At 37.7% G+C, this 27498-nt stretch overlaps 1 protein-coding gene across 1 annotated transcript in view; it reads right to left on the reverse strand.

Annotated features, from left to right (window-relative positions):
- The window catches only part of LOC126251375 (MAP kinase-activating death domain protein), a 595744-nt gene that overhangs the window by 131114 nt on the left and 437132 nt on the right, over window positions 1–27498 (reverse strand). Inside the window, exon 30 of the mRNA XM_049951759.1 lies at window positions 15356–15572. Within this exon, the coding sequence (XP_049807716.1) occupies window positions 15356–15572 (217 nt within the window). The remainder of the gene's footprint in view (window positions 1–15355; window positions 15573–27498) is intronic.

Below are 27498 nucleotides of genomic sequence, written 5' to 3' on the forward strand. Positions count from 1 at the left end.
TTTACAATTTCTACAGAAACCAAATGGCAGTTATAAGAGTCGAGGGGCATGAAAGGGAAGCAGTGGTTGGGAAAGGAGTGAGACAGGGTTGTAGCCTCTCCCCAATGTTATTCAATCTGTATATTGAGCAAGCAGTAAATGAAACAAAAGAAAAATTCGGAGTAGGTATTAAAATTCTTGGAGAAGAAGTAAAAACTTTGAGGTTCGCTGATGACATTGTAATTCTGTCAGAGACAGCAAAGGACTTGGAAGTGCAGTTGAACAGAATGGACAGTGTCTTGAAAGGAGGATATAAGATGAACATCAACAAAAGCAAAATGAGGATAATGGAATGTAGTCAAATTAAACTGGGTGATGCTCAGGGAATTAGATTAGGAAATGAGACACTTAAAGTAGTAAAGGAGTTTTGCTATTTAGGGAGTAAAATAACTGACGATGGTCGAAGTAGAGAGGATATAAAAAGTAGACTGGCAATGGCAAGGAAATCGTTTCTGAAGAAGAGAAATTTGTTAACGTCGAGTATAGATTTAAGTGTCAGGAAGGCGATTCTGAAAGTATTTGTATGGAGTGTAGCCATGTATGGAAGTGAAACATGGACGATAACTAGTTTGGACAAGAAGAGAATAGAAGCTTTCGAAATGTGGTGCTACAGAAGAATGCTGAAGATAAGGTGGGTAGATCATGTTAACTAATGAGGAGGTATTGAATAGGATTGGGGAGAAGAGAAGTTTGTGGCACAACTTGACTAGAAGAAGGGATCGGTTGGTAGGACATGTTTTGAGGCATCAAGGGATCACAAATTTAGAATTGGAGGGCAGCGTGGAGGGTAAAAATCGTAGAGGGAGACCAAGAGATGAATACACGAAGCAGATTCAGAAGGATGTAGGTTGCAGTAGGTACTGAAAGATGAAGAAGCTTGCACAGGATAGAGCAGCATGGAGAGCTGCATCAAACCAGTCTCAGGACTGAAGACCACAACAACAACAACAATTGTTTTTGCAACAGAATATTAAAATCTTGAGCAAATTTGACAGTCTTAGCCTTAAGTTATGGACCAATAACCAAGCAGTTTGCCCCCCCCCCCTTTAAATCAACAAATGAACCTTAATTATCTTTGTAATCAATCACTGGGTCAGGGTATATTTCCCTACAGGTTCAGATATTCTGTAGTAACACCCAAGCTACAAAAATAAAGATAAGCAAACACGTTCTAATTACAGACCTATGTCATTCATACCAGCATTTTCAAAAGAGTTAGAGAAACAGATCTATTCTAGAATACTGACTCATTTAACTTAGTAGCATTTGTTAAATGCATTACAGTCTAGCATTCATCAAGCAGTGCAAGACCTCTCTTGAAGTCCTAACAAAGCCAAACCAGAAAAAGTATCCTGTTGGTGTATTCTGTGACCTTTCCAAAGTTGCTGAATGTGCAGCCCAAAAAATTCTAGTTGTCAAAATTAAGTATTAAGGCATGATGGCATCCCTATACAAAAGGTGATTTCTTATCTTCATAACAGAAAGCATAGTGTCTCCTTGACAGGCATTATCCCAAAAATGAAATTAATCTCATAAAGGGGAATCATACAAAGTGTGATTTTACAAATATCAGTATTGGACAGCTATTGTTCTTGACCTACATAAATGATCTTCTGATGACATTAAATGGCAATTCAGAACCTGTAATGTCTGCGTATGACACAAGCATCAAACAACAATCAAAAGAGTCCAAACTCAAGCTTAGGAAAACAACTCACATGACAACTAAACAAGCCTACAAGTGGTTCAGATCTAACAGTTTAAGTGGTAATCTCACAAAAACTCATGTTATAAAGTTTCAAAAATGCAGTCAAATGACCTGCTAGCACTGAAAGTCATACAGTAAATAGAACACGGCATGTAAAATTCGTTGATGTCCATTTGGATAAGTAGTTAAATGGAGTCAACAAATAGGTAAACTAATCAATGAGTTTAGTTCGTCATATTTTACCCATACAAGCATTTCTTATTGTGCTGTTTGATGCTTTCCCAGCATAATAAGTGCTTGAAGTGTTCTTGGGCACAGTGTCAGATTGTGTTGTGGGAACAGCATAAAATTTCAATAAGGTAGGTGCTCATCATCTTTAGTCATTTATGAAGATTTGATCTAAGCAAAGAGGTTTCATGGGCATAATTTCAGTTTTCTCAAAGGATATTTGTAATCCTATTTTGGAAGCAATTTTCTGGAGACTTGTGATGTGCAGCTGCTTCATTCCAATATAGTGCAGTTTCTGCAATGCTGTCACAATGCATACTGGTATTAACAACAGTGGGCACTAACACTTGTCAGGTGTTTCCCGATATCATATAAATAATCTTTCATTATGTTGACTTAAATACAAGAGTCACTATTTTACACATTTTCACTCTTTATTGTGTTATGGAATTACTTCCCATGACAGTGCACCTAAAGTAAACCAAGAGTTTATTCACAGAAGTGAGTGGCATGAATATCATATTATTATTATTATTAACTTATTGGCCACATTGGACCACTTGAGTCATTTCCTGTTCACCTTCTCTTTGGAGATTGGACTGCTTGCTTCTTGTGCTCAGCCCAGTACTTTTTCATTCATTCTGAATGCAATTTTCTTAACTCATATGAAATCTCTACCGGTCTTCTGTGCGTCATTTCTGTTGAAAATTTATGATTCATAAGGAGAGTGTTAATTTTGTTTTTGTTCTCTGCATCAGCAATTCCGAGTATGACTGCTTCAAGATCTTGCTGAATTTCTTTGATCCACTGTCCTCCTGGCTTCTTCCCGAGACTTCCCATCACTAGTTGTTATAAAATCCTGTAGTCAGGCAGTCATAAAGACATGAAAGAAATATGAGATTCTTTTCTTTTTCATTGTGCTGGTGATTAGGTCAACCTCACAATAGACAGTTTCATTAGGGAGGATTCTCCAGACTCCATCAACCTGGTGTTTTTTGTTGATGCATGTTCTGAGAATTCTTCGTTCAGTCTTGAGGAGTTGATCAGTTCTTCTTTCATTTTTAATTTGGAACAGGGTTTCACAAGCATAAGTTCCTACCAGCAGAGTTACAGTTTTGTAATGTTGGATCTTAGTGTCTATTGATAGGCATTTCTTATTATATGTTGACCAGATTATAAATTGTGCTTTTTTTAATTTTGTTGGTTCTATTTATCCATGTTGCTTTCTCACCTAAGTTGTGCAAAATAATTTCTCCAGGATATTTAAATTGTAGAACTATGTTAACTGCTTGATCATTTATGACATTTGATCTATGCAAAGAGGTTTCATGGGCATGATTTCAGTTTTCTCAAAGGATATTTGTAATCCTATTTTGGAAGCAATTTTCTGGAGACTTGTGATCTGAGCATGAACTTCTTCCATGTCAATGGCTGAGAGAGCTAAATCATCAGCAATCCCAAGGCCGTTTGTCCTTATTGCTGCTCCAATTTTGATTTTACATGGATTTTCTTTTTGCCAGATTGTCATGATGTAATCGAGGGCCACACTGAAAAGCAAAGGGGACAATCCATCACTTTGTCTGAGTCCTGTTGTTATTGTGAAAACTTTTGTCATTTCTCCTCTAAACTTGACCTTTGAATTTGTGTTAGTTAAAGTTAGCTGAATGAGTCTCACCAGTTTGGGATGCCTCAAGCAGAAACCTTTTCAATGCTCTTGGAATTCATACATTTGCTTCCCACAATATTTACTCTTTAGTGGTTTTTGTAGCTGATAAAAAAGTTTCAGCTGAACTATTGTCTACAAAGTCACACAACAAGACAAAAAAATCATTTTCATGCAGACTTTGGCTTCTTGCCTAGTGTTCAGAGTGGAGTAATACTCTAGTGCAAACGTATTCAACACTCTGCCATCTAGCATAGAGCAGCAAACTGAGAATACCAACCAGTTCAAAAAAGAATGAAAAATGTACCTTATGTGCCAAAATTTCTACAAATTACCTGAACATATAGGTTCAAGAATTGAAAATTCTGTTAACTTGAAGGAAAGTTGTAGTGTTCATGGTAATAATGCATGACAAATAGTACTGTACTGTTAACAGTATTTTTAGTCATATCTTCTTTGCAAAATATAAATTTAATCAAGTAAATATTAAGCTACCAATTGACAAGGTAGCAGCCTTTTCTCAAAGAAGTAGCTTCCTTTCTAATTTATTAGATTATATTTAGCCAGTATAATCATGAATAGCATTAAGTAGTACAACGACAGTTTTTTTTTTAAATACAGTCTACAGATTAAGTTTCTATAATTATGCATGTCTTTTTTATAATTGACTCACTCTACTTCCATTAGATTCTCCTTCTCCATGGGGCTATGGAACACTGTAGCAACAAATCCTGGAAAACTGGGTGCAATTACAAAGACATAGCCAGAAACTAGTCATCTGGCTGCAAATAAATATCAAATTACGCCCATGGAGAATTAGTTTAGATATACTTTTTGTTCCATAGATCTACTGTGAGGAAATTTCCAAGGATGTACAGCACGTCATAAAATAAGGATACATAATGCTTTCACCCTATGACTCACGGAGCTTGGTGAAGTGGGGTGGCTTGCATGCTTTAGTGATACAGATAAGACACACTGCAGTGACAACCATGCTGGAGGGGTGTCTGTGGTTCAGTAGTTCTGGGGAAATAATCTGGATGATTGACAGACCACAATAACCTGTACGACTGACAGACCTGGTCTTGTAACATTAGCCAGTATGACAATGCTATGCTGTTACAGCCAACAACTGAAAGCAGGGGCAAACTAAGTAGGTTGTATTTCTGTGAGGGCATGCAGCTCTACTGTAAAGCTTAATGATAATGGCATCCTCTTATGTAAAATGTTCCAGAGGTAAAATAGTCCCCTAGCCATATCTCTGGGCAAAGACTATACAACAATATGTTGCCATCAGAAAAAACAAACTGACATTCTACAGGTTGGAGTGTGGTAAGTTAGACCCCTTACTTGGGCAACTACATTACAGAATGTAAAAAGGGAAATGGATACGGAGAACTTAGATGTTGTAGGAATTAGTAATATGTGGTGAAAGGAAGAAGAGGACTTCTGGTCAGGCGTGTACATGGTAATAAAGACAACATCAAATAAAGTATTGCAGGAGTGTGTCTAATAATGAATCAGAAGATAGGAATGGTGGTGAGCTACTATGAACGTTATAACATTTGCTTTACTGTAACCAAGATATTCACAAATAACCACCAGAGAAATACAGGTTTATATGTCCACTATCTCTTTAGATGATGAAGACACTGATGAATGTATGAGATGATAAAAGAAATTAAGCAGATGGTTAAGAGATATGAATGTTTGATTGGACTTGGGCACCAGAATTTGATGATAAGAAAAGGAAGAAAGGAAAAAAATAGTAGAGCATAGACTGGGGACATGGAATGAAAGGGGAAACCCTATGGTAAATGAAGATGATGGTGGTGGTGGTAGTGGTAATAATAATAATAATAATAATAATGTTGTTTGGCACCCTGGCCTGATGCAAGTCTTTCAGTCAGACACCACTTCATTTACTTGGCATACCCTTCAGGCAGCAGCACCTGGTTTTCTCTGGACAGTCATACATCCAAGTACTAACTGGGCCCTTCATTGCTTATTTTTCGTGATATGACAGTAACTGGTGTTACCAACGTGGCAAGGCCATTGCCTGTATGGTAGAATTTTGTACAGGAATAGTTGTGGACTCTGACCATAGTTTATTGGTAATGAACTGTAGATTGAAACTGAAGAAATTGTAGAAAAACAGGAAAATAAGGACATGAGATGTAAACTGAGGAAAAAAAAAACTTGAGATTGTTGAGAGCTTCATAGGTACCATTATGCTGCATGTGACTAAGACAACAGAAAGGAATACAATAGAAGATGAATGGGTAGCTCTGGGTGATGGAATAGTGAAGGCAGCAGTGGGTCAAATGGGCAAAAAGACAAGGCCCAGTAGAAATCTTTGGATGATGAATGATATACTGCATTTGATCGATTAAAATAGAAAATATAAAACTAGAGCAAATGAAACAGGCAAATGGGAGTACAAATGTCTAAAAATGAAACTGACAGAAAGTTCTAAATGACAAAGCAAGAATGGCTGGAGGCAAATGCTGAACTGTAGAAGCATGCTTGACTACTCGAAAGATAGATGCTGCTTATAGAAATATTAAGGAGACATCTGGAGAAAAGAGAAGTAGCTCAGATAGTTAGCCAGTACTAAGCAATGAAATGAAAGCTGAAAGATGATATGAATACACACAAGGGCTGTGCAAGGGAAATGAACTTGAAAACAATTTTATAGAAAGGGAAGAGGAAGTAGATGAAGATGAGATGGGAAATATAATACTACAAGAAGAATCTAAAGATTACTTAAGGAGCTAAGTCGAAACAATGTCCCTGCCCTCAGAAGTATTGGGATTCTCTGGAGAGCCATCCGAGAAAAAACTGTATCATGAGAAAAGTGTTTCAACTTATTAACAAGATATATGAGACAGCTGAGAAACCGCCAACCTTCAAGAAGAATGTAATAATTTGTATTCCAAAGCAGGAATGTGCTGGCTGGTGTGAATATTACCACACCAGAACACCAGTAGTTTCATAAGTCATAGTTGCAAAATACTGTTACAAATTATTTACTAATAATAAAAAACTGGTAGAATTCAAACACAAGCAACATCAGTATAGTTTCTGGAGAGATGTAGGAGCACACAAGGCAATACTGATCCTACTACTTACCTTAAAAGATATGTTCAATAAGGTAAAAGCAGTATTTGTAGGATTTGTAGATTTAGAGAAAGCTTTGAAAAAGGTTCACTGGAATACACTCTTTCAAATTCCAACTATAACAGGGATAAAATATAGAGGCTAAAGGTTAATTGCAACTTGCACACAAATGAGACAGTAGTTATGGGTAAAAATGGGGTAAGACAAGTTTGTAATCTTTGAAGCTATTGAATTTGTAGATCAAGCAGGCATAAATTTCGAAAGGAAATTACAGTTTATGGAGAAGAAATAAAATCTGCTGCTGACACTGCAACTCTTTCAGAGACAACAAAGGATATGGAAGAACAGGAGATGGGAAAGGATAGCAACTTTGAAAGAGGTTATATGAAGAACATTGACAAAAGTGAAACAAGGGTAATGGAAGATAGTCAAATTAAATCAGACAAAGCTAAGGAAACTACAGATGATTTATTTAGAGTACAACTTTATATGGAAGTGAAACATGGACGAGCAGTTTAGACAAAAAGAAAATAGAAGTTTTTGAAATGTGGTATTACAGAAGAATGCTGAAGTTTAGATGGTAGATCAGTAACTACTGAGGAGGTACTAAATGGCACTGGAGGAAAGAAATTTATAGCACAAGTTGACTAAAAGAAGGGATGATTTGATGGACACATCCTAAGGCATCAGGGAACCATCAGTTTGGTAATGGAGGTAAATGCAAGGGGTAAAAATTGTAGTGTAAGTCTAAGGCTTGTACACAGCAAGAAGCTTCAAATAGGTGTAGGTTGCAGTAGTTATGCAGCAATGAAGAGGTTTGCACAAGAGCGATTAGTGTGGAGAACTGTGTAAAACCATTATTTGGACTGAATACCATGATAACTTAATACATGCTTGTAGAAGAGAGAGAGAGATAGATAAAGATGCTAATTCATCTATTACAGATCCTGAGAGAAATGATTATCATGGGCATATAATACTGTAAGTCAAAAAGACCGAAAAATATTTACACTTCACTACTACAGCCAGACTTCACCAAACACAAAGCAGTTCACAACATTTATTTACAGTGATGACATTACTGCACTGAAGATGTGCAGAAGTCAATTTTACATAGCACTTACATTATCTGATGTTGTTAATGACACTGCCATGAGCTATACTTCATACAATGTTGAGTAGCAGTTAGCATGCTCACTGGCATGCTGCAAGTTGCCAGTTCAAATTCAATCAGCAAAAAGTATTTGTTATTTAGTATTTAACTTTTCTAAAAGGTTCTCAAAATTTCTTATGCCTGTAATGTTTGCATATTCTGGAAAGTTTGGTGGCTGCATAAATAGCAATATTCTCTTCCCAGGATGCAGTTATGTTCTGTCTGTATATTGGCCTACATAATACACTGTTTTCCAGACCTAAGTGTTGTTCTTCACTGATGACTCTGCTCTCAGATTTGGACTTGATTATGGTTATGTGACATTGTTTGGTGGAGATACCAGGCACTTCAAGATATCTACATCACTGTGGTCTGTATAAAGCAACACAAAAGCTGTCACTAGCAGGAAAAGGAATACAATCTATAAATCGCTCACAAGGTCTGTATACTCAAGAGATCAATGGATCCAAATCAGCAGTAAGTCAGCTATACACCAGACATCCACCACTAATTTCCAGAAATGTTGCTCAGGTTGCCATGAAATGGATGAAATGATTCAACCGAATCACCAAACACAACAGGTGGAATGACTTGATGTGCTTGGCAGAAGTGTACACCTACTTGGATGGTAATGCCAAGCATTGAGCAATGAAGATCAGCTTGATAGCTGGGGAAAATTGCTGGCTGAATTGAAGAAGACATCTGGGGACAATAAGCAACAAGTCCACTTTGCAAAAATACAACTGAAGCATGGTAAAGTGACAAAAGACTTATATACAAAATGTTTTGGATCTATGTCACATTGTAAATCTGAATATGACAGAAAAAAAATCTCATATTTCATGAGAGGAGTCACAGAAGACATGTACCAAGCTCTTCTGATAAAGTACATCATAACAACAGAGGAATGCTTCAAGTGGTGCCAGCACATCAAGCAAATGCAACAGAAAAAGAGTAGGGTGAAGGAAGTATGACTGACTCTCGAATGTGGTCCCTATGGCAGTTGTGGAAGACCACCATCAACTCGTATCTCTCATACACCAGACAGCAAGAGAAGAGACAGCAGTTTATAGCAGCAAGAAATGTCAGACCAGATACACAAGATATACCAGCCATGAACGTCATTCCTAGACAAAAGGAGGTAATAGAGAATATTGAGGAAGTGATGTATCAATCTTTAGCACCAACCTCTGCCACCAGTTGGACATGCCATGAAGAACGGACTTGGCCAATACATACTTATGTCACAGTCATGAAACAACAACACAGCCTCCAACCAACACCTCCGTCATATATATGATTTACAACAAACTTCTTGATGGAATGAATATACCATGAAGTATAGTCAGAATGCCCAACTTCTTAAACAGATGTCTACAAGATGATCGTCAGTGAACACCACATATTATGACATAAAGGACTTTTGAAACATTTGAGAGAAAGATTAATTGCTTTTCCATCCAATGTATTTTTCCAGTGAAAATGATCTGACTGACCAAACTCAGTAGACAATAAAGGTTTATATATACAGCTGATGGTTAAAGATGCAGTTCTTTAAAATATAATTACTTCATGACTAATGCTTACTGCGCAAGTTAAGATTATGTAGAGGATTCAGAGTACTGGTTAGTAATGAAAGGGGACTACTATGGCATTCTGTCACATAAAAATACATAATCTCAATATGATGCTTTTACAAGGAAATGTTCAAAGATATATAGTGCATGAAAGTAATCTGTTGTCATTCGCCTGAGCTCAACATTTCACTCACCAGGGAATGCGAACTTTGTTTTCCAGGCAGAATGAAGGGAGGACATAGAAACAAGCATGTTCATGGCCCAGGAGTCACCAGCAGGCAACCATAGTGTGTAGTGTTGAAGCCCGAAACTATTTTTATATTATAACATATTTGGTTCAAATTGTGTATGATAAAATGAACATTGTGTAATAGGCATCAACCAAATGAGACAACAGTGGAGTTGTTAAGACACTGACTTTGTATTCGTGAAGGTGGAGTTCGTTCTGTTTGACCATCCTGATTTAGGTGTTCTTTGGTTTTCTCAAATCACTTCAGGCAAATGCTAGAATGGCTCCTTCAGCAAGACCATGGCTGACCATCTGTCCTATCTTCAAAAACTTAATTATATATTCTGTCTGTACACATACTGGAGCAACTGTTTTCATTATATTATGATGACAAATCCTATATCATAGAGAGATGATTTCTGGATGAATAAATAAATAAGCCCAGTGCCTCATCATGCAAGTGGTGAGGAAAGAGGAGAGTGGAGTAGTAACAATCTCAATAAAAAAAATCAGGTTTCACCTGGCCTTGGTGACAAAATCCTGTGAGGGCCCTTGCTGGTGTGACAATGAAGACCTCAATGATAGTGAATGTGGAGAGAATGGATCCAGATATAGCAAAACTACCAGACAAGGCATCTCACTGAACAGAACCCACTTTTGCATCTGACCTGGATAAAGTGAACTTTTAGTGTCCATTCACCAGATATATGACCAGAAGTTAAACTACTGGAACTAAGCCTTCCACACCCATGGAGTTTTCTTATGATCTTGTACACGTGATTCCAAGCTCAACATTTGAGCATTTTCTTAATTCATCAGGGGGCAACAAGTCCTCCACAATCAGTGGCACAACTGTTGGATTCTGGGGAGACTAGGCTGAGACATTATATCCCAAGTCAGAGGAAATCAGAGTGCTCTGGCTAACTCAAGCTCAAAATCAAAACCTTCTTTAGAACAATAAAAAATAACTCACTCTCAAACACAGGAAATCTCTAAAAATTAAGACAAACACTTAAAGAAACAAAAAATTAAAATTTTATCCATGTAAGCCACTATTGCCAGATGTGAATACCATGGATTTTGGGAATTACAGACTGTTCAAAAGTAATACAAACAAAAGTATCCTTAAAAACACACCCCATCTTGGTGTTGAATTGAAAGTTTCAGAAGACCTTCTCAGCTCAGTAATCAATGTAAAACCTGTGAACAACAGACTAATGACAATTTCCTTAAAATGTGCAAATAAAATGTATGAAGTACAATTTGTAAATGTGCTGATCAACCATGACAATAAAACAAACCTATAAAAAGTAAATAAGTCATGGGAGGTGGTGAAAAATCTACAAAATACACAGCTAGGGAAAGAGAGAAGATAAGGGAAATGGTAGGTGATTTTCCTGGGGACAAATGAACCAATCAAAACAGAAAGAGACTAGTAGAACTGTGTAGAAATGTCAATTTAAAATGATGTCAACCCATTTTAAGAAAAATCTTCATAAAAAAATCATGGAATCACCCAACAAGAATGTAGGTGAATTCCAAATTGATCAAACTGCAATCTCTTACCCATATCACAAGGAGACATTAAATGCTTGTTATGACTTCCTAGTGCACTGTGTGGTTCTTTAGTGGATACAGGAGTTAGGTACAGATGCCATTCATGAACAGAGAATTCAGATATTAATTTATTCTACATCTAATATCAAATATTCAAAATAATACATAACTCTGTTGCTGTAGTTACGGTGTCAGTCGCTAACAGTAGCTCTGAATGCAGAAACATACACATACACAAAAGAGTCATGCATCTCTCACTCTTCAATACAGTGTCTATTCAGAAGATGTTGAGTCCTGGCTACTATGAAAATTTGTAAATGTTGTTCAGCTGGCAAATACACAAAATGAGCTTAGTGCATGGATATTCGAACTTAAGTGTAAGGGGCATTCAAAATGAAATGACCTGGAGGCATAATTACAGAAACCAGTACCTGTATGTTAGAAGTATTGACCATGGCTGTTGAGACACTTGTCCCACTGTGACACAAGGTGGTGGATGGCTGTATCATAAAATTCCCGGGGCTGCGATATTAACCAGTTCCGCACGTACAGCTGGACATCATTGTCCAAGGTGAATCGTTTGCATCTCAGAGCCATTTTAAGGGGACCAAAAACGATGTAATCACGGGGAGAGAGGTCCTGATTGTATGGATGGTGGCCAAGAACCTCCCCTTTGAATTTCTGCAGGAGTGCTGCAACTGTGTTGGCCATGTGAGGCTTTGCATTGTTGTGGAGCAGAATGATCCCGTGGGTGAGATTGCCTGGTCGTTTTGATTTGATCGCTTGGTGAAGGGTGATCAAGGTTTGCAAGTAACGTTGGGCATACACTGTTGTCCTGTGCTGCAGGAAGTGAATCAGAGGGGGGCTGTTTTTGGTCCCCTTACAAAGGCTGCAAGAAATGTGGCAGTGTAACTGGCAGCGTAAGTGTTTGAAAGTGTGGCCAACTGGATAACAGGCAATCCACAATGCTCAAGCACACAAAGGAGCAAATCTTGACACAGGCCACTACCTAACCCAAGAGGAGCTAAATTTAAAGCCCAAAAATTCAAGCAAAAGGATGTCATTAATTTTTTAATTTGAAACCAGAAATTCCATCACTATTATTATAAAATGAATTTGACAAAACGCAAGCACAAAATTGTGAACAGCTCAAACACAAGCTTATCAAAATGGTCTGAAACCAAATTCCCTTACAAAGACATAAAAAACATCCATGGTTAAATGAAGAATGAGAACAGGCAGTAAAATCTCAACACGAGGCATTCAAAACATGTACTAGTAACAAATAAGAAAATGTGCATAACATTTTCTTAGCAAATGGAAAATAAGTTTCAAACCTGATTAAACAAGCAAAAAGACATCATGGGTATAATCAGCTCTGTGACACCGAAGAAGTTTAAAAGAGAGAAAGAGAGAGAAAGAGACCACTGCTGCCAACAACAACCTCAGGACTTTTCATAAAACATTTAAAACAAATTTAAATGGATAACAGTCCCAAAATCTTTGCTTCAAAAAGGGAAATGGACAATTAGAACTTAACAACCAAGAAAACTGCAAATAATTTTGCAAATATTTTTAAAAACTTTTAAACTGCCTGAGCCCTTGGAAAGATTTCCGCCAGCAATTTCCCTAAGAAAAATTGGAAATTTGTGGTAAGGTCTTATGGGACCAAAGTGCTGAGGTCATTGGTCCCTAAGCTTATAAACTATTTAATCTAACTTAAACTACCTTATGCTAAGGATGACACACACCCACGCCCGAGGGAGGACTCGAACATCCGACAGGGGGAGCCACGCGGACTGTGACAAGATGCCTCAGATCGCGCAGCTACACCGTGTGGCCCTAAGAACCACAACAAATGCAGAAGAACCAAATGAAGATGAAAATGCTAGACAAATTAAAAGAGGTTCAAATAAAGCATCTAGTGAAGATGGAATTGTTACAGAACTGCTGAAATCAGCTGACCCCAAACTTTTAAAAAAATTATATCAATCATTGACTATGGTAAACTGAAACATTTCAGGTTGGAAACCTGCCTTAATACATTAGGTGCATAAAAAGGGAGACAGAATGGATGTTAATAATTACAGAGCGATTTCACTTCTTGTCTCATACAAAATTCTATCTCTTTGTCTCTGAGACCAAACTCAATAAAAACATAAAGGCAAAACTGCTGAGTATCAAGCAGGCTTCAGACCAAACATATCTTATCAAGAACAAATTTTAGTTCCGAAACTAATTCTCAACCATCAAAAAATTTACAACAAGATAGCAGTTTGTACTTTCATACATTTTAAAAATGTATAGACACCTACCAAATAATGAAGAAGCAATGTTAGGAGAGACTATTTAGCTTTTGCAGAGTGTCCGGCATTTCTATGTTGGGACATTCAAAACGTACAAAAAAAAAGAAGAGCAGGAATTCAAACATCATTTGAAAAAACAAAAGTCATGTCTAACAACAACCTGATACCCAAGATTCTAAAAACTAAATATAGGAAAATCGAGAGTTTCTCAGTTCAAATATTTAGGTGAAACATTCAGGAAACTGACCTGGAAAAGACAGGTTACGAAATTTGTTATCAGGCTTACATGAGACATCTACAGCAAAAATGTATCTCAAAATATATGAAACTGAGACATTACTATACAGTCATCAAACCAGAACATCTTCATGGGGCTGAGGCATCCATTTTAAACAGAAAGAGACACTGAAGAATTCCAAAAGAGAAAACAAAAAGCAATCAGGAAAACTTTAGTTCCAAATTATACTGAAGAAGGAACATACAGACTAAGAATAAATACAGATACTGAAAATTATATCAATGTGTATTTGCATATGAAAAAAGGAGGATAAAATTGTATGGACAGGCCATGGAATTCTATGAAACTTGCGGTAAGTCAAAAATCAAAACAATAAGGAATAACATAATGTAAGATACATGACAGGTAAATATTCTGACAGAAAACTCCCAAATGGACAGTTGGCCTGGCAGAAAAAAAAACAAGAAGACCAGAACAATTTGGTCTGGTGAACTGGAAATGGGCCATTCTGAGAGAATGAAAGTAATATGGGCTCAAAGAAATGCTAAAACAAGATGCTGGAAATGCCTCATGTGGTCCAGCAGGACCCAAATGTGAATAACAATAATAATGCAATAAAAAAATAAAACTGCCTGCTGTGAACCAGGTGTTGGACTGTTTAATTAACAACTGAGTCATCTCTGCTGAGGCTGAGTTTTGTTCACTAATTAGTCTGCTTGTGGCATCAGTAATAAGAACAAGATACCAGAAGTATCCTTGTGAAACTCCATTTGTTACAAACTCTTGTTCTTAAGTTAGTTTCACTCCTGTGCAATGATGTGTTATTGTGACTCCTGTTTTCTGTTACAAAGGTACCACTTTATCCATGCAATTTGGATATTACTAATGCCATTACATTTTGTGGTCCACACATTTCAAGTATTTGGCAAGGTCATGGTTGCAGAATGTGAAAACAGGATAACTTTCTTGTTTAGCTCATCAAGAAATGTATTCGTAAAGTCCAGTATGCATTCGCAGTAGAGAATCCTTTGTGAAAGCCAAAATAAGAGGCAGTTAATACATCCTACACACAAAAATGTGACAGCATTCTATCATGGGCCATTTCCTCCAAAAACCTTTGTATGAAACTGGAAACAGTGAAATGGTTATCTGCAGTTTATAGAGGGTGTTAATATAGCATAATAAATTTTGGAAACTATGCTTCAAAAATTACTTTAGCATGTATGAAAGGTAGTGTTAACTTTTCCCCTGAAGGAACATGTGTTAACCTGCCTTTACCCTGTTAAAATGATGTGTCTATAAGAGCATTAACTCAAACATAATCTGATACCATTTTGTCGGAAGAGCAAACATTAAAAATGGCAATCTGAAATTATAGGGATAGAATCTTATTTACTGGATTGGACAGTACTTCCAGGAAGGATTAAAATGTGTACACTCAAGGTTTCTATTGGGAGAATGCCTGAGTATTCAAAAATTATTTAATGATATGATCTACTACATTTTATTGAGGCATATATTTGTATACTGTACTTACCAGGTTGTTTATTTGGTCCAGTAACTGGTTAACTTCTTGACTGTAGACTAACCCAATATGGCTCTTTCCAAGCAGTCTGCGCACTTTACGCTTTATATCTAATTTATTGACATTCATCATGACCATGATTGCTACCAGGTTATACAACATTGTGGAAAGAAGTCGATCTTCATCATGTTCCAACCTTTTCCTTTCTGTGTCACTGAGAGAATTATACCTGAAATATAATATGGAAAAGACATATTACTGACAAAGACACCGCATGACATTTTATCCTTTGGTAGCAGTAAAGTCATCAAAGTGTGCCAGAATGTCTTCCCTCTGTGCTGAAGACATGTTTACTCATGATGCTGAGTAGATTCCTCAGTGCTGTAGACATATTTAGATGGACTGTTTTTCAGTTAGCTGGAGGCATATCATTTCTGATGCTTTTTCCCAATAACTGGTTAACGTCACTCATCAGGACAGAGTTCAGAGAGTTGTTTCAGACCCACCACCCACACTGACACTTTTAACAGTGATGAATTTTCTACATAAATTTGGAGCAAGCACTGTCAGCTGTGTACATAACAGGTATAAGTAATGTTTGTACAGGAGATGTAGTTGATGTACATCACAACTCCACGACTCTAAATGTAATAGCAAAACGTTGGAGTTACGATACATCTGTGCAATAATTTTCCATGGGGAGTGGGGGGAAGGGCAGGTGAGAGGAGGGCATATGAGGTACATAAAGCATAAAAGATGAAGCCAATCACCTTTATTTATACATGACTGCAGCAAATATTTTAAAATCAGAGCATTCTCAACAGTTGAGATGGAAAGATACAGGCTTCGAAGGATTTCATTGCTGAAAATTAGAAATTGTTGGCCACGAGATGTATGCTCAGACACACAAGTTTTGAATGAAATTATGTTCCAGAATTGCATGTGCTATTATTGAGAATGTTTCACATCTGTGACAACTTTCACAGCACTAGAGGAGAAGGCATATTCATTGATAAAGTGCTTTTCATCCGTATCAAAATCTCTGTATTGATGAAAATCTATAAGGCTTGCTATATTTCAGGCAACTTGTATGCTGTCCAGATGAAGAAGTTTGGAAAAAGGAAGATTAGGCTTTAACATCCCATCAACAATGGGGTCATGAGAGAGGCAGAGTACACTCTTATATTGGGGAACCATCCTAGTATTTGCCTCATACAATTTAAGGAAATCATTGAAAACCTCAATTGGAATGATTGGATGGGAATTTGAACCATTATCCTCCCAAATGTGAAGCCAATGTATTAACACTGTGCCATCATGCTCAATAAGGAGGTTTGAAGTAACATTATTTACACTGATGCAAGCAACTGATAACTCTTTCATGCAACTGACTTCAGTTGAATACAGTAAAACCTTCTTTTTACACATTTCAGCGGACTGACCCAAAAAACTGTAAACTGCAGGAAAGTGTAAAATTACAGGAAAGCATAGCAAACACAACAAGCTGTAAATTTTCTGCCTATTGTTCTCTGTTTATGAACACCACCAACTTTAATGTTTTGACCAGTTTTACAAGTTTTATTTACCATAATTTTAGAATGATTATCAATATCTTTTAAATTTGGTTTCAGACAGACTTTTGTTTCTGTGTTATATTTACACCATTGGACATGATTGGAACAAAGAAAGAAACATGCATTTGTGTATGTTAGCACTCAGCCACTGCCTTTACGATTATGTGTCCAGCCACTGCCTTTGCAGTTATGTGTAAAGACAGTGGCTGAGTGCTGACACATTCAAACACATGCACAGGTTTCCCTCTTCGCTCTGCTCATGTCCAATGGTGTAAATAAACCATGGAAGCAAAAGCCTTTTTTGAAACCACATGAAAAAGACATTTGTATTCTAATGTGATACTTATTGTTGATAATAATTATAAAATTATGGTAAATAAAACTTGTAACATAATATTGATTAAAACACTTAAGTTGGCAGTCTTTATAAACGGGGACAATAGATGTGAAATCTATGGCTTGTTGCTGACAAGGTCACTCAGTTCAGGAAGGTAATGGATGAGAAAAATGGTGGAAATTGCCAGCATGTTACAGAGCATCTTGAGGAGGAATGTTTGCATCTGACATCAGATTGTACCAACCTAAGACTGCAAACCTAGTTCAGATTTAGGGCATTTCACACAGAAGTAACAGAGGTTCATGAAAGTCCATTATAGAGACAGCCATCTTCATAAGCATAGTTTATTTGTATAAATGACTGTGAAATTAAATTAAAGCTGTTGTAATACAGTGCAATGAGCAGAAAGGAGGTTGCTGCTACAGTCACTGTCATCATATCAGGATTATCATTATGAAAGTGATTCAACATACTTTCCCACCCTTCCAATCACTGCAAACTTATATTACAGGCAGCTGTGATCCAACATGCCAATAATGAAAAATATATGATCAATAACTTTGCTTATAGTCTGCAGATTTTGCTTTGTTCCGAAGCTGACTTTGAGAAGGAATATGATGCACTTTTTGCAGAAATATGTATGAAAATCAATGTTAATGGTCATGATAACATCAAAGAAAATTTTAAATGTGGGAAATGTTGTAAGGCGGAATTTTTAATGATGGGAAAGCATTGTATTGAGAGAATAGGACTTCTGCTGGGGCCAACCAAAATGAACATAAAAAGTGGGAAAATGTAACATGGGTGAATGTAAAAATGGGGTTTTACTTTATGTACATAGCATTGTAAAATAATGAAAAATGATTATATTTTTCTTTATTTTAGAACTATGTATTTTAAATGCTCGGTGTCTTCACTGGACCACAGCTACAAGGGGCAGTGAAATGAAAACTGAACACTTCCGTGATTCCACTCAAAAGTAATCAGCAAACACATTAAGACATTTATCCCACTGACAGATCAGATGATTAATTCCTGTTTTACAGAAAGCGGTCAGTCACTGACAGATCCACAACTGCACTTGCTCTTACACTTCCCCATCCAACTGAAACCGATGTCCAAGGATGTTTTTCTTCAGTTCACCAAAGATGTGAATATCACACAGTGAAAGATCCGGGCTGTATGGAAAATGCTGCAGTGTCTCCCAACCAAATCTCTGAAACGTAGCCTTCAGCTGATTGCTAGTGTGGGGTCAGGCATTATCATGCAACACAATGATTCTGTCTAACAGCATTCCTAGTCATTTTGACTTCATAGCATGTTGTGGTTTCTGCAAATTATCTTCATAGCCCTGTGCACTCATTTTCTTCAGAAAATCAACAAGCATAGGGCCAGAGCATTTGAAGAAGAAAGTCATCATTATCTTAACAGAACTTGTGTAAACAGCTTTAGATTCCTTTGGCGGCAGAGATGTGGGATGTTTCCACTGTTGGCTTACCAATTGCCCACGAGCTTTCAGAATGCTGTCAGTTGCAAGATAATGCCCGCCTCACACTTTCAATCACATGAAGGCAACGCTTCTGCAATTTGGCTGGGAAACACTGCAACATCCTCTGCACAGTCCAGATATTTCACCATGTGATTTTCACATCACTGGCAATGAGAAGAGAGACAAGCATGGACATCAGTTTCAATCAGTTGAGGAAGGGCAAGATTGGGTGTGGTTGTGGATCCATCAGAGGCCGGCCACATTCTATGAACCAGGAACTGATCATCTCAACTGCCAGTGGGATAAATGTCTTAATGTGTATGATGATTACTTTTGAATGGAATCATTCCATGGTACCACTGTGGTGGGTATGTGGTTTTCATCTCACTGTCCCATGTAGATACAAAATATCATAACAGTGATTCATCTGTCTCTGAGAAAATAACTTCAGTTTTATGAAATGGATGATGAAACGTACCCTGATGACAACAATACTCTGCTATTCAGTAGGAGGTATTTTCCAAATTTACTTTTAGAAAATTATTCAAGGTGCATATCCTGCAGAGATGGACAGTTTGCTTGAAACTCAGTGTGTGCTGGTGAGAAACCTGACTGGAATAATAGTAATAACAATTCTTTCTTTATCCATACATTTAGAATAGAAAATCATAATAATTTCCACTGCAATCATAACAATTAAAAACAAAAGTGACACTGTAGAAGAAAGATGGAGAATTAATAGGAAGCGTCCAAGAAGGATAATGATATCTTAATATCAGTCAAATTTGAATGAATATTTCACTTAATTGTGGAGTGTACACCATTATGAAACTTCCTGTCAGATTAAAACTGTGTCCTAGACTGAGACTCTAACCTAGAACCATACCTTTCATGGATAATGTTCCTACCAACTGCACAATAGCAAAACACATGACTTGCCATCACAGCCAGTCTCCTACTTTCAAAACTTCACAGAAATTGTCTTGCCTACCTTGTGGGGGTAGAAAGAAATGAAATTGCAGGTAGTCTAGCAGCTTATGGGAATGGAAGTATTAATTTTTTCATTACTTAAGAATACTACATGCTTTGAAATATTATTGAGAAAGAGAAATTTTGAATTTGTTGTACACACATCAAAAAATGTTTTGCATCACCTCAGTTCCCAGAACTCCTGGAGATAGAGGTTGACTGTGAATATTGTTCAGAGATGTCACTAAGCCCACCCAAAGATGTAAACAACCATCCATGAGCAGCACCTGTTAGACAGAGAGAGTCTGACAGCCGATTAGCTCCAGTCATTCCACCAGGAAGAAGTTACACAGCTTGTGTTGCCTGTAGTTCAACCATGCCTAGATGGTCAGTACCGTGGTTCAACTGCATCCACATTGTTACTTTGTGCCAGGAAGTGTCCAGGTGTCTCGGAGTGAACCAAAGCGATGTTATTTGGACATGGAGGGGATACAGAGAAACAGGAACTGTCAATTACATGCCTCACTCAGCCCGCCCAAGGGCTACTACTTCAGTGGATGACAACTAACTACAGATTATGGCTTGGAGGAACCCTGACAGCAACACCACCATGTTGAATAATGCTTTTTGTGCTGCCACAGGACACAGTGTTATGGCTCAAACTGTGCGCAATAGGTTGCATGAGGCACAATTTCACTCCCAATGTTCATGGCGAGGTCCATCTTTGCAACCACAACACTGTGCAGTGTGGTACAGATGGGCCCAACAACATGCCAAATGGACCACTCAGGATTGGCATCACTTTCTCTTCACCTATGAGTGCCACATATGCCTTCAACCAGTCAATCGTCAGAGACGTGTTTGGAGGCAACCTGGTCAGACTGAATGCCTTAGACACACTGTCCAGCGAGTGCAGCAAGATGGAGGTTCCCCGATGTTTTGTGGTGGCATTATGTCGGGCCGACGTATGCCACTGGTGGTCATGGAAGACGCTGTAACGGCTGTACGATACGTGAATGCCATCCTCCAACCAATAGTGCAACCATATCAGCAGCATATTGGTGAGGCATTCATCTTCATGGATGACAATTTGTGCCCTGATCGTTCAAATCTTGTGAATGACGTCCTTTAGGATAATGACATCACTCAACTAGAGTGGCCAGTATGTTCTTCAGAAACAAGCCTTATCGAACATACCTGGGATAGATTGAAAAGGGCTGTTTATGGACAACATGACTGAACAACCACTCTGAGGATTCTACGTCGAATCGCCGTTGAGGAGGGGGTCAATCTGGACCAACAGTGCCTTGATGAACTTATGGATAGTATGCCACGACGAATACAGGCATGCATCAATGCAAGGGATGTATTACTGGTATTAAAGGCACCAATATGCACAGCAATCTGGACCACCATCTCTGAAGGTCTCACTGTATGGTGGTACAACATGCAATGTGTGGTTTTCATGAGCAATAAAAAGAGTGGAAATGATGTATATGTTATCTCTATTCCAATTTTCTGTACAGGTTCCGGAACTCTTGGAACCGAGGTGATGCAAAACTTTTTTTGATGTGTGTAGGTTACCACCTGTGTATATATATATATTTTAATAATGGTCAATACAATTGACAACAAAAACTGGAGATGGAAAATCAACTGTAACGGCCTTTGAAACGATGTAAATCATGAAAGTATACAGAAGTCCCAATTAATAAGGAGTGTCCTGATTTTTCACTCTTGAGTTATACTAATTTGTCTACTGTTGCAGTGCCTCTATGTGTAATTATAATGTGTGGATTGTTATTGTTTCATGGTGCCAAAAGCAAAATTTAAGTGCTCTTTAGTGATGGATACACAGAAATATGGTCTTTCATAAAACGAGGCAACACAGATGGGTAAGCATTCTGAAAAACCCTGTTCCTGTTATTTTTCAATTAAACATAGTGCAAAATCTGACATAAATCATGACATTAAGACCCAAAAATATCAAAGAAGCAGGCCTACTCAATGACAGGCATCCAGTTCAAAACTCTCAACTTGTTTTGTACAACCACACACAAGAGAGGAAATGCTCACTACTACTGCTGAACTGACAACAGCATTCAGAACAGTAAACATCACCAATTCATTTAAGTCACTTAATTGGAAAACGAAACTGTGTTCAGTTATGTAAGCCAATTCTGTGATTGCTAAAAAGCAAAATGTTGGGAGAACAAAAGCCACAGCACTAATCAAACATATTCTTGTTCTTCATTCTGTAACCACTTGCATCTTGGACTTGATAAAGCTGCACTGTACAGACTTGCAACTGATAGTGGCAATCACAAAGCAATGAAATTATTTCCTATGGTAGTTCAGTATTTTGATGTAGGTGAAGGGATGAAAACTAAACTAATTAAGCTGGATACTGTATAAAACGAAACATCAGAGAGTATATCCAGCTTATGCACTTCAGCACTCCCAACTGCAACATCAGTCTCAGAGGGTTTAACTGTACAGGTGAAAACAACATATTCAGTTGCTTAAAAACAAAACTTGGAAAGAGTGGCTGTCCAGCACACATTTTATGTAACACTTTTTCAGCTGCTGCAGAAGTTTCTGTGACTACCTGGGAAGCTGGCATTGCCCAGATATGTATTATTCTAGTCATCTATCAGTCCATCTCCTCCTCCCCCCCTCCCTCTGTCCACCTCCTCCTTCCCCCCTCACTGTCCATCTCCTCCATCCCCTCTTCTGTCACCTTGTCCCCCCCCCCCCCCCCACACACACACACTCTGTTCATATCCTCCTGCTCCTCTCTCGGTGTTTCTCCGACTACCCCGCCCTCTGTCACTTGCTCTTCCCTCCCCCATCTGTACATCCACTCCCGCTGTCCCTGTCCATCTCCTCCTCTCCCATCTCTCTGCCTGTCTTCTCCTTTCTCTGTTCATTTCCTCCTCCCATTCTCCCTGTCCACCTTCTCCTCCTTCCTCTGTCTGCCTATCTCTTTCATCCCCCTGTCTCTGAGCATCTCCTCCCCATTCCATCTGTGTTCATATCCTTTTCCCCTCACTGTCCTTATCCTCCCCTCCTCCTCTCCTATCTGTGTCCATCTCCTTGTTCTCCCTCTTTGTCCATCCATCTCATTCTCCCCCCTTCTTTCTCCACATTATCACCACCACCACAACAGGATCCTCATGGTTCTTATCAAGATAGTATTTCTTTACAGATCATATTAAATATGTGAACCAAATTTTGTTGAAATCATTCCAAGAATTAGGATGAGCTTTTCACCCATGGTTTTGAACATGCATGTATATGTCAAATATGTTTCACATGTATTTGTAGACATCTATATCAAATTTTGCCCCGCAGTTTCATTTTCATGGAGTTCGATGTTTATGACATCTTATCTCTTGAACAATGAGATGTACAATGACATGATTTTGCAGTTACATCCATTGGTATATGTCGCTACTGTCTGCAGAATGTGTTGTGAATATAGGTAGTAGCAAAGTAGTAATAAATTCAAATACCATGTACAATGCAACAGTTTTTCAAGTATCTCAGAGTTTATGATGTCATATCTCCTGAACTGTGTGTCATACAATGAAATAATTTTGCCAGTACATTCAGCTGTATAAGTAAACACTGTCAGCAAAATGTGTAATGAATATATTAAGTAGTAAAGAAGTAATAAATTAAAACATAATGCTTCATTTGGTAGTTTTGCTGCATGTATGGTACAGCGAAAACGTATTAATTGATAAACTTCTTTCCATTCATCACTTTGTGATGGTAGTCAGCAAGAAAAAGTTTGATAAAGGTTTGAAATCGTGCGTAAAGCTTATTGCAAGCCACTAAGTGCTTTTATTCTCAAATACTGGATAAATAAAGTACGGCTGTTCATGCATTGTGGACTACACTGGTTTTTCATCCCCGTCCTCTTGATAGGCAGGTGGTTCTTACACACACAGCTATTATTTTCAGACAGTAAGTGATATGTTAAACTAGATGGTTGAAATTAGTCTAGCAGTTTAGGAGGAGATGTGGCACACACATATATGCATACATCGACTTTTATAATATGTATAGGTATCTAGCTAATTGTGGTGAAACTTTCTAACTATTTTTCCGTCTACACAATCAGAACATCAGAATGTGTTGACTTTTGTGTATTTGTGCATACTTGCTACAGATAACATTTGTCACACTCTAAAAATAGATGGTTGGCTTTCATTCCTGCAGTCAAGAGAAACTTACAACTGTCTTCTTCTTAGAAGAAAAAACGTCAAAGATCTCGGCAGAATTTTTCTTTGCCCCTTCAAGTGACACTTACTTTTGGTTTACTCATCATCAGTTGAGTTTTTTAGTAAACAAATAAAGGAAATTGAGAGTAGTAACTTATCTGTGACTGAAGTGAAGGTCATTTTACTGAGAATACAATAATTTCATTACAAGAGAAATAAAACTGTTGGTATTAGGTATGAAAGCTAAAGAAATGTTAACAATACAGATCATTGTTCTGAAATAACCATCAAAAAATTTCACAGTGACCTGAAAGAGTTTTTATGAGACTGCCATTACTTATTTTGCAAAATGGTCTCTTCAACTGTCAGGTTTTGACATTTTTGATTGGATGTCTTTGACTATATTAGTGGAATGGGAAGACATAGAAAGGACATTGGTTTATTTAAAAGGAAAGGAAGTAGATATTTATGAGTCATGAATGTTTTGATCAGTAAGTGCATTGGAGAATTTTCTGGCTTCAAAACTTTCAGAGGATAACTGGAAGTCAGTAGTATTACCTGCCCAGAGCAAATGGTTGGAATTTTTCAGAAATACAGAGTTCAACATTCAGAAGCCTGAATTGCAAAAGACATACCAATATATGTTTTCAGTTGTAGCACATATTCTAATGCTGAGAATTTTTCACTAATGGGAGCTCAGTGCACTACGGAATGAAATTGTTTGGATGTATCAACAACTGAGGGTGTCTTAAAGTGTACTTTCAAGTGAGATGTGCAGAAATTTATAATCATGAAGTAAAGAAACTGATCTTCTAAGAGCTGTCAAATCATCTGAGTAGTATGACTGGCCCATCAAATAATCTGTGTAAACATTGTGTACACAAGTAACTTTTGTTATACTTTGTTATTTTCAAATATATTTATACCAAAGTATAACTCTCCCTAGTAACATATAGGTTCATTTTTCCAGGCATTTGAAGTTCCTCCTCATACACATCTTGTGACTGGATTTCTGTGGATTTTGTCCCAGTTTTACTACAAACATTTATGGCAACTCTAGTCTGACCTGAAAGAATGATAAACGTAAAACAAGAAATGAAGGTAAACTTATTTAAGAATACAAAATAAAATTTCCAAAGTAATAGGAGAAAATCATAAAACAACGCAATTAGTAGTTTACACCAGAATATTCAAGCAGAAAATGGAACAAGGAAAAAAAGGTTAAAGTTGACATGAATAAACCAGCATGGGCATTTTTAAAGAGATTACTATTTATGGTAGTTTCCTTGATTGCTAACAGAAGTAGGTGTATAGAGCATAAGATGCAACCACCTCCTAGCACACGAACTGCCAGGTGGAGAGGAGCAATGTGCGGGTGAACGAGCTCTGCATTCCTCATACAGTGCTAGTATTACTTGTGTACTTTGAGCTTCTTAATGAATATCTACAAATGCAGAAGTAACAGGAACTTTACTATGCACTGTAACTCTTTTTCTCTGAGGAGTCATAGTACCCATCCAATGAGGAATCAGAAATTGCTTCTTTACTCTAGCTGAAGCTTACAAACTGATAGCACAACACAACATTCACTACCTAATGGTTACTACAATGCATAAACACTATTAATTGTGCAAAAGTAATAATGCTGGCAATTTCCAAACACCTAAAGTCTGTTGAGTTCTACCAATTCAGAATTAGAATGATCAAGAATCAAGACAAGTATGAAATATGGTACAAATGAACATAGAAATTAAATACAGATGGTAAACAAGGTTTCTGCAGAAAATTGGAGATTGCACCAACAAGAACTGAAGAAATCTAGGGGAAGAGAGAAGATTTTAAAAAGATCAAAAAGTATGAAGAATAACTTGGTGATGAGAAGTTGAAAGAAGAAAAACGTTCATAGCAAGCCAATAGAACTTCCAAGTGAAGCACAGATAAAACCTGTCTACAAGGAGGGTAGGGGTAGTGATCCACAAAACTACCATCCAATATCTTTGACATTGATTTGCTGCAGAAACATAATTATGTATCTTGAACAGGATAACCTCCTCCATGCAGCCAGCATGGATTCCAAAAACACTGACCATGTGAAACCCTACTCACTCTGTTCTCATATGATATACTGAAAGTTTTGGATCAAGGCAGTCAATCAGGAAGATGCAGTATTTCTTGATTTCTGAAAAGCATTTGACTCAATACCACACCTATGGTTATTGTCAAAACTTTCATCATATGGGGTATTAAGTGAAATTTGTGATTGAATTGGCGACTTTTTTTGTAGGGAGGACACAGCATGTTATCTTGGATGGAGAGTCATGGTCAGATGTAGAAGTAACTACAGGTGAGCCCGTGGGAAGTATGTTGGGAACCTTGTTGTTAATGTTGTAAATCAATGACCTTGCAGACAATATTAATAGTAACCACAGGCCTTTTTCAGAAGATGCAGTTATCTGTAATGGAGTCCTATCTGAAAGAAGCTGCATAAATATTCAGTCAGACCTTGACAAGATTTCAAAGTGGTGCAGACATTAGCAACTTACTTTAAATGTTCCCAAATCCAAAATTGTGCATTTCATAAAACAAAAAAATGTATTATCCTCTGAGTATAATATCAGTCATTCGCTGCTGGAATCAGCCAACTCATACAAATAGCTGGATGTAACACTGTGTAGGGATGGAAATAGAAATGGAAATCTTGTGTGGCTAGGACCTCGTGTCGGGTAGACTGTTTGCTTGGTGCAAGTCTTTTGAGTGGATGCCAAGTCAGTGACTTGCGTGTCGATGGGGATGAAATGATGATGATAAGGACAACACACCACTCAGTCCCTGAGTGGAGAAAACTCCGACCCAGCTGGGAATCAAACCCAGGCCATTAGGCATGACATTCCGTCGCGCTGGCCACTCAGCTACCAGGGGCGGACACAGTGTAGGGATAATGAAATGGAATGATCACATACGCTCAGTCGTGGGTAAAGCTGGTGGAAGACTTTAGTATTCTGGTAGAATACTGTGGAAGGGCAATCAGTCGACAAAGGAGATTGCTTACAAATCACTCATGCAACCAGTTCTAGAATATTTCTCAAGTGTGTGAGACCTGTACCAAATAGGACCAACAGAGCAAATTGGACATATACAGAGAAGGGCACCAATAATGGTCACAGGTTTGTTTGATCCATGGGAGAGTGTCACAGAGATACTGAAGGTACTGAACTGGAAGACACTTGAAGATTAATGTAAACTATCTGGAGAAAGTCTATTGACAAAGCTTCACAAACCAGCTTTAACCGATGACTCTAGGAATATATTACAATACCCTATGGATCACTCACATAGGGACTGTGAGAACAAGATTAGAACAATTACAGCATGCCCAGAGGCATCCAAACAATCAATCTTCCCACATTTCATAAGTGACTTGAATGGGAAGAATTGCTAATAACTAGTACATACTCTCTGCCTTGCATTTCATGGTAGTTTGCAGAGTATGTATGCAGGTGTAGATGTACATGTAAAGCAGGCTACAATAAATTATGAACACCACCAGATAATGTTTC

Source organism: Schistocerca nitens, chromosome 4 (assembly GCF_023898315.1).
Source record: "Schistocerca nitens isolate TAMUIC-IGC-003100 chromosome 4, iqSchNite1.1, whole genome shotgun sequence".
In the NCBI taxonomy this organism is placed as follows: Eukaryota; Metazoa; Arthropoda; class Insecta; order Orthoptera; family Acrididae; genus Schistocerca; species Schistocerca nitens.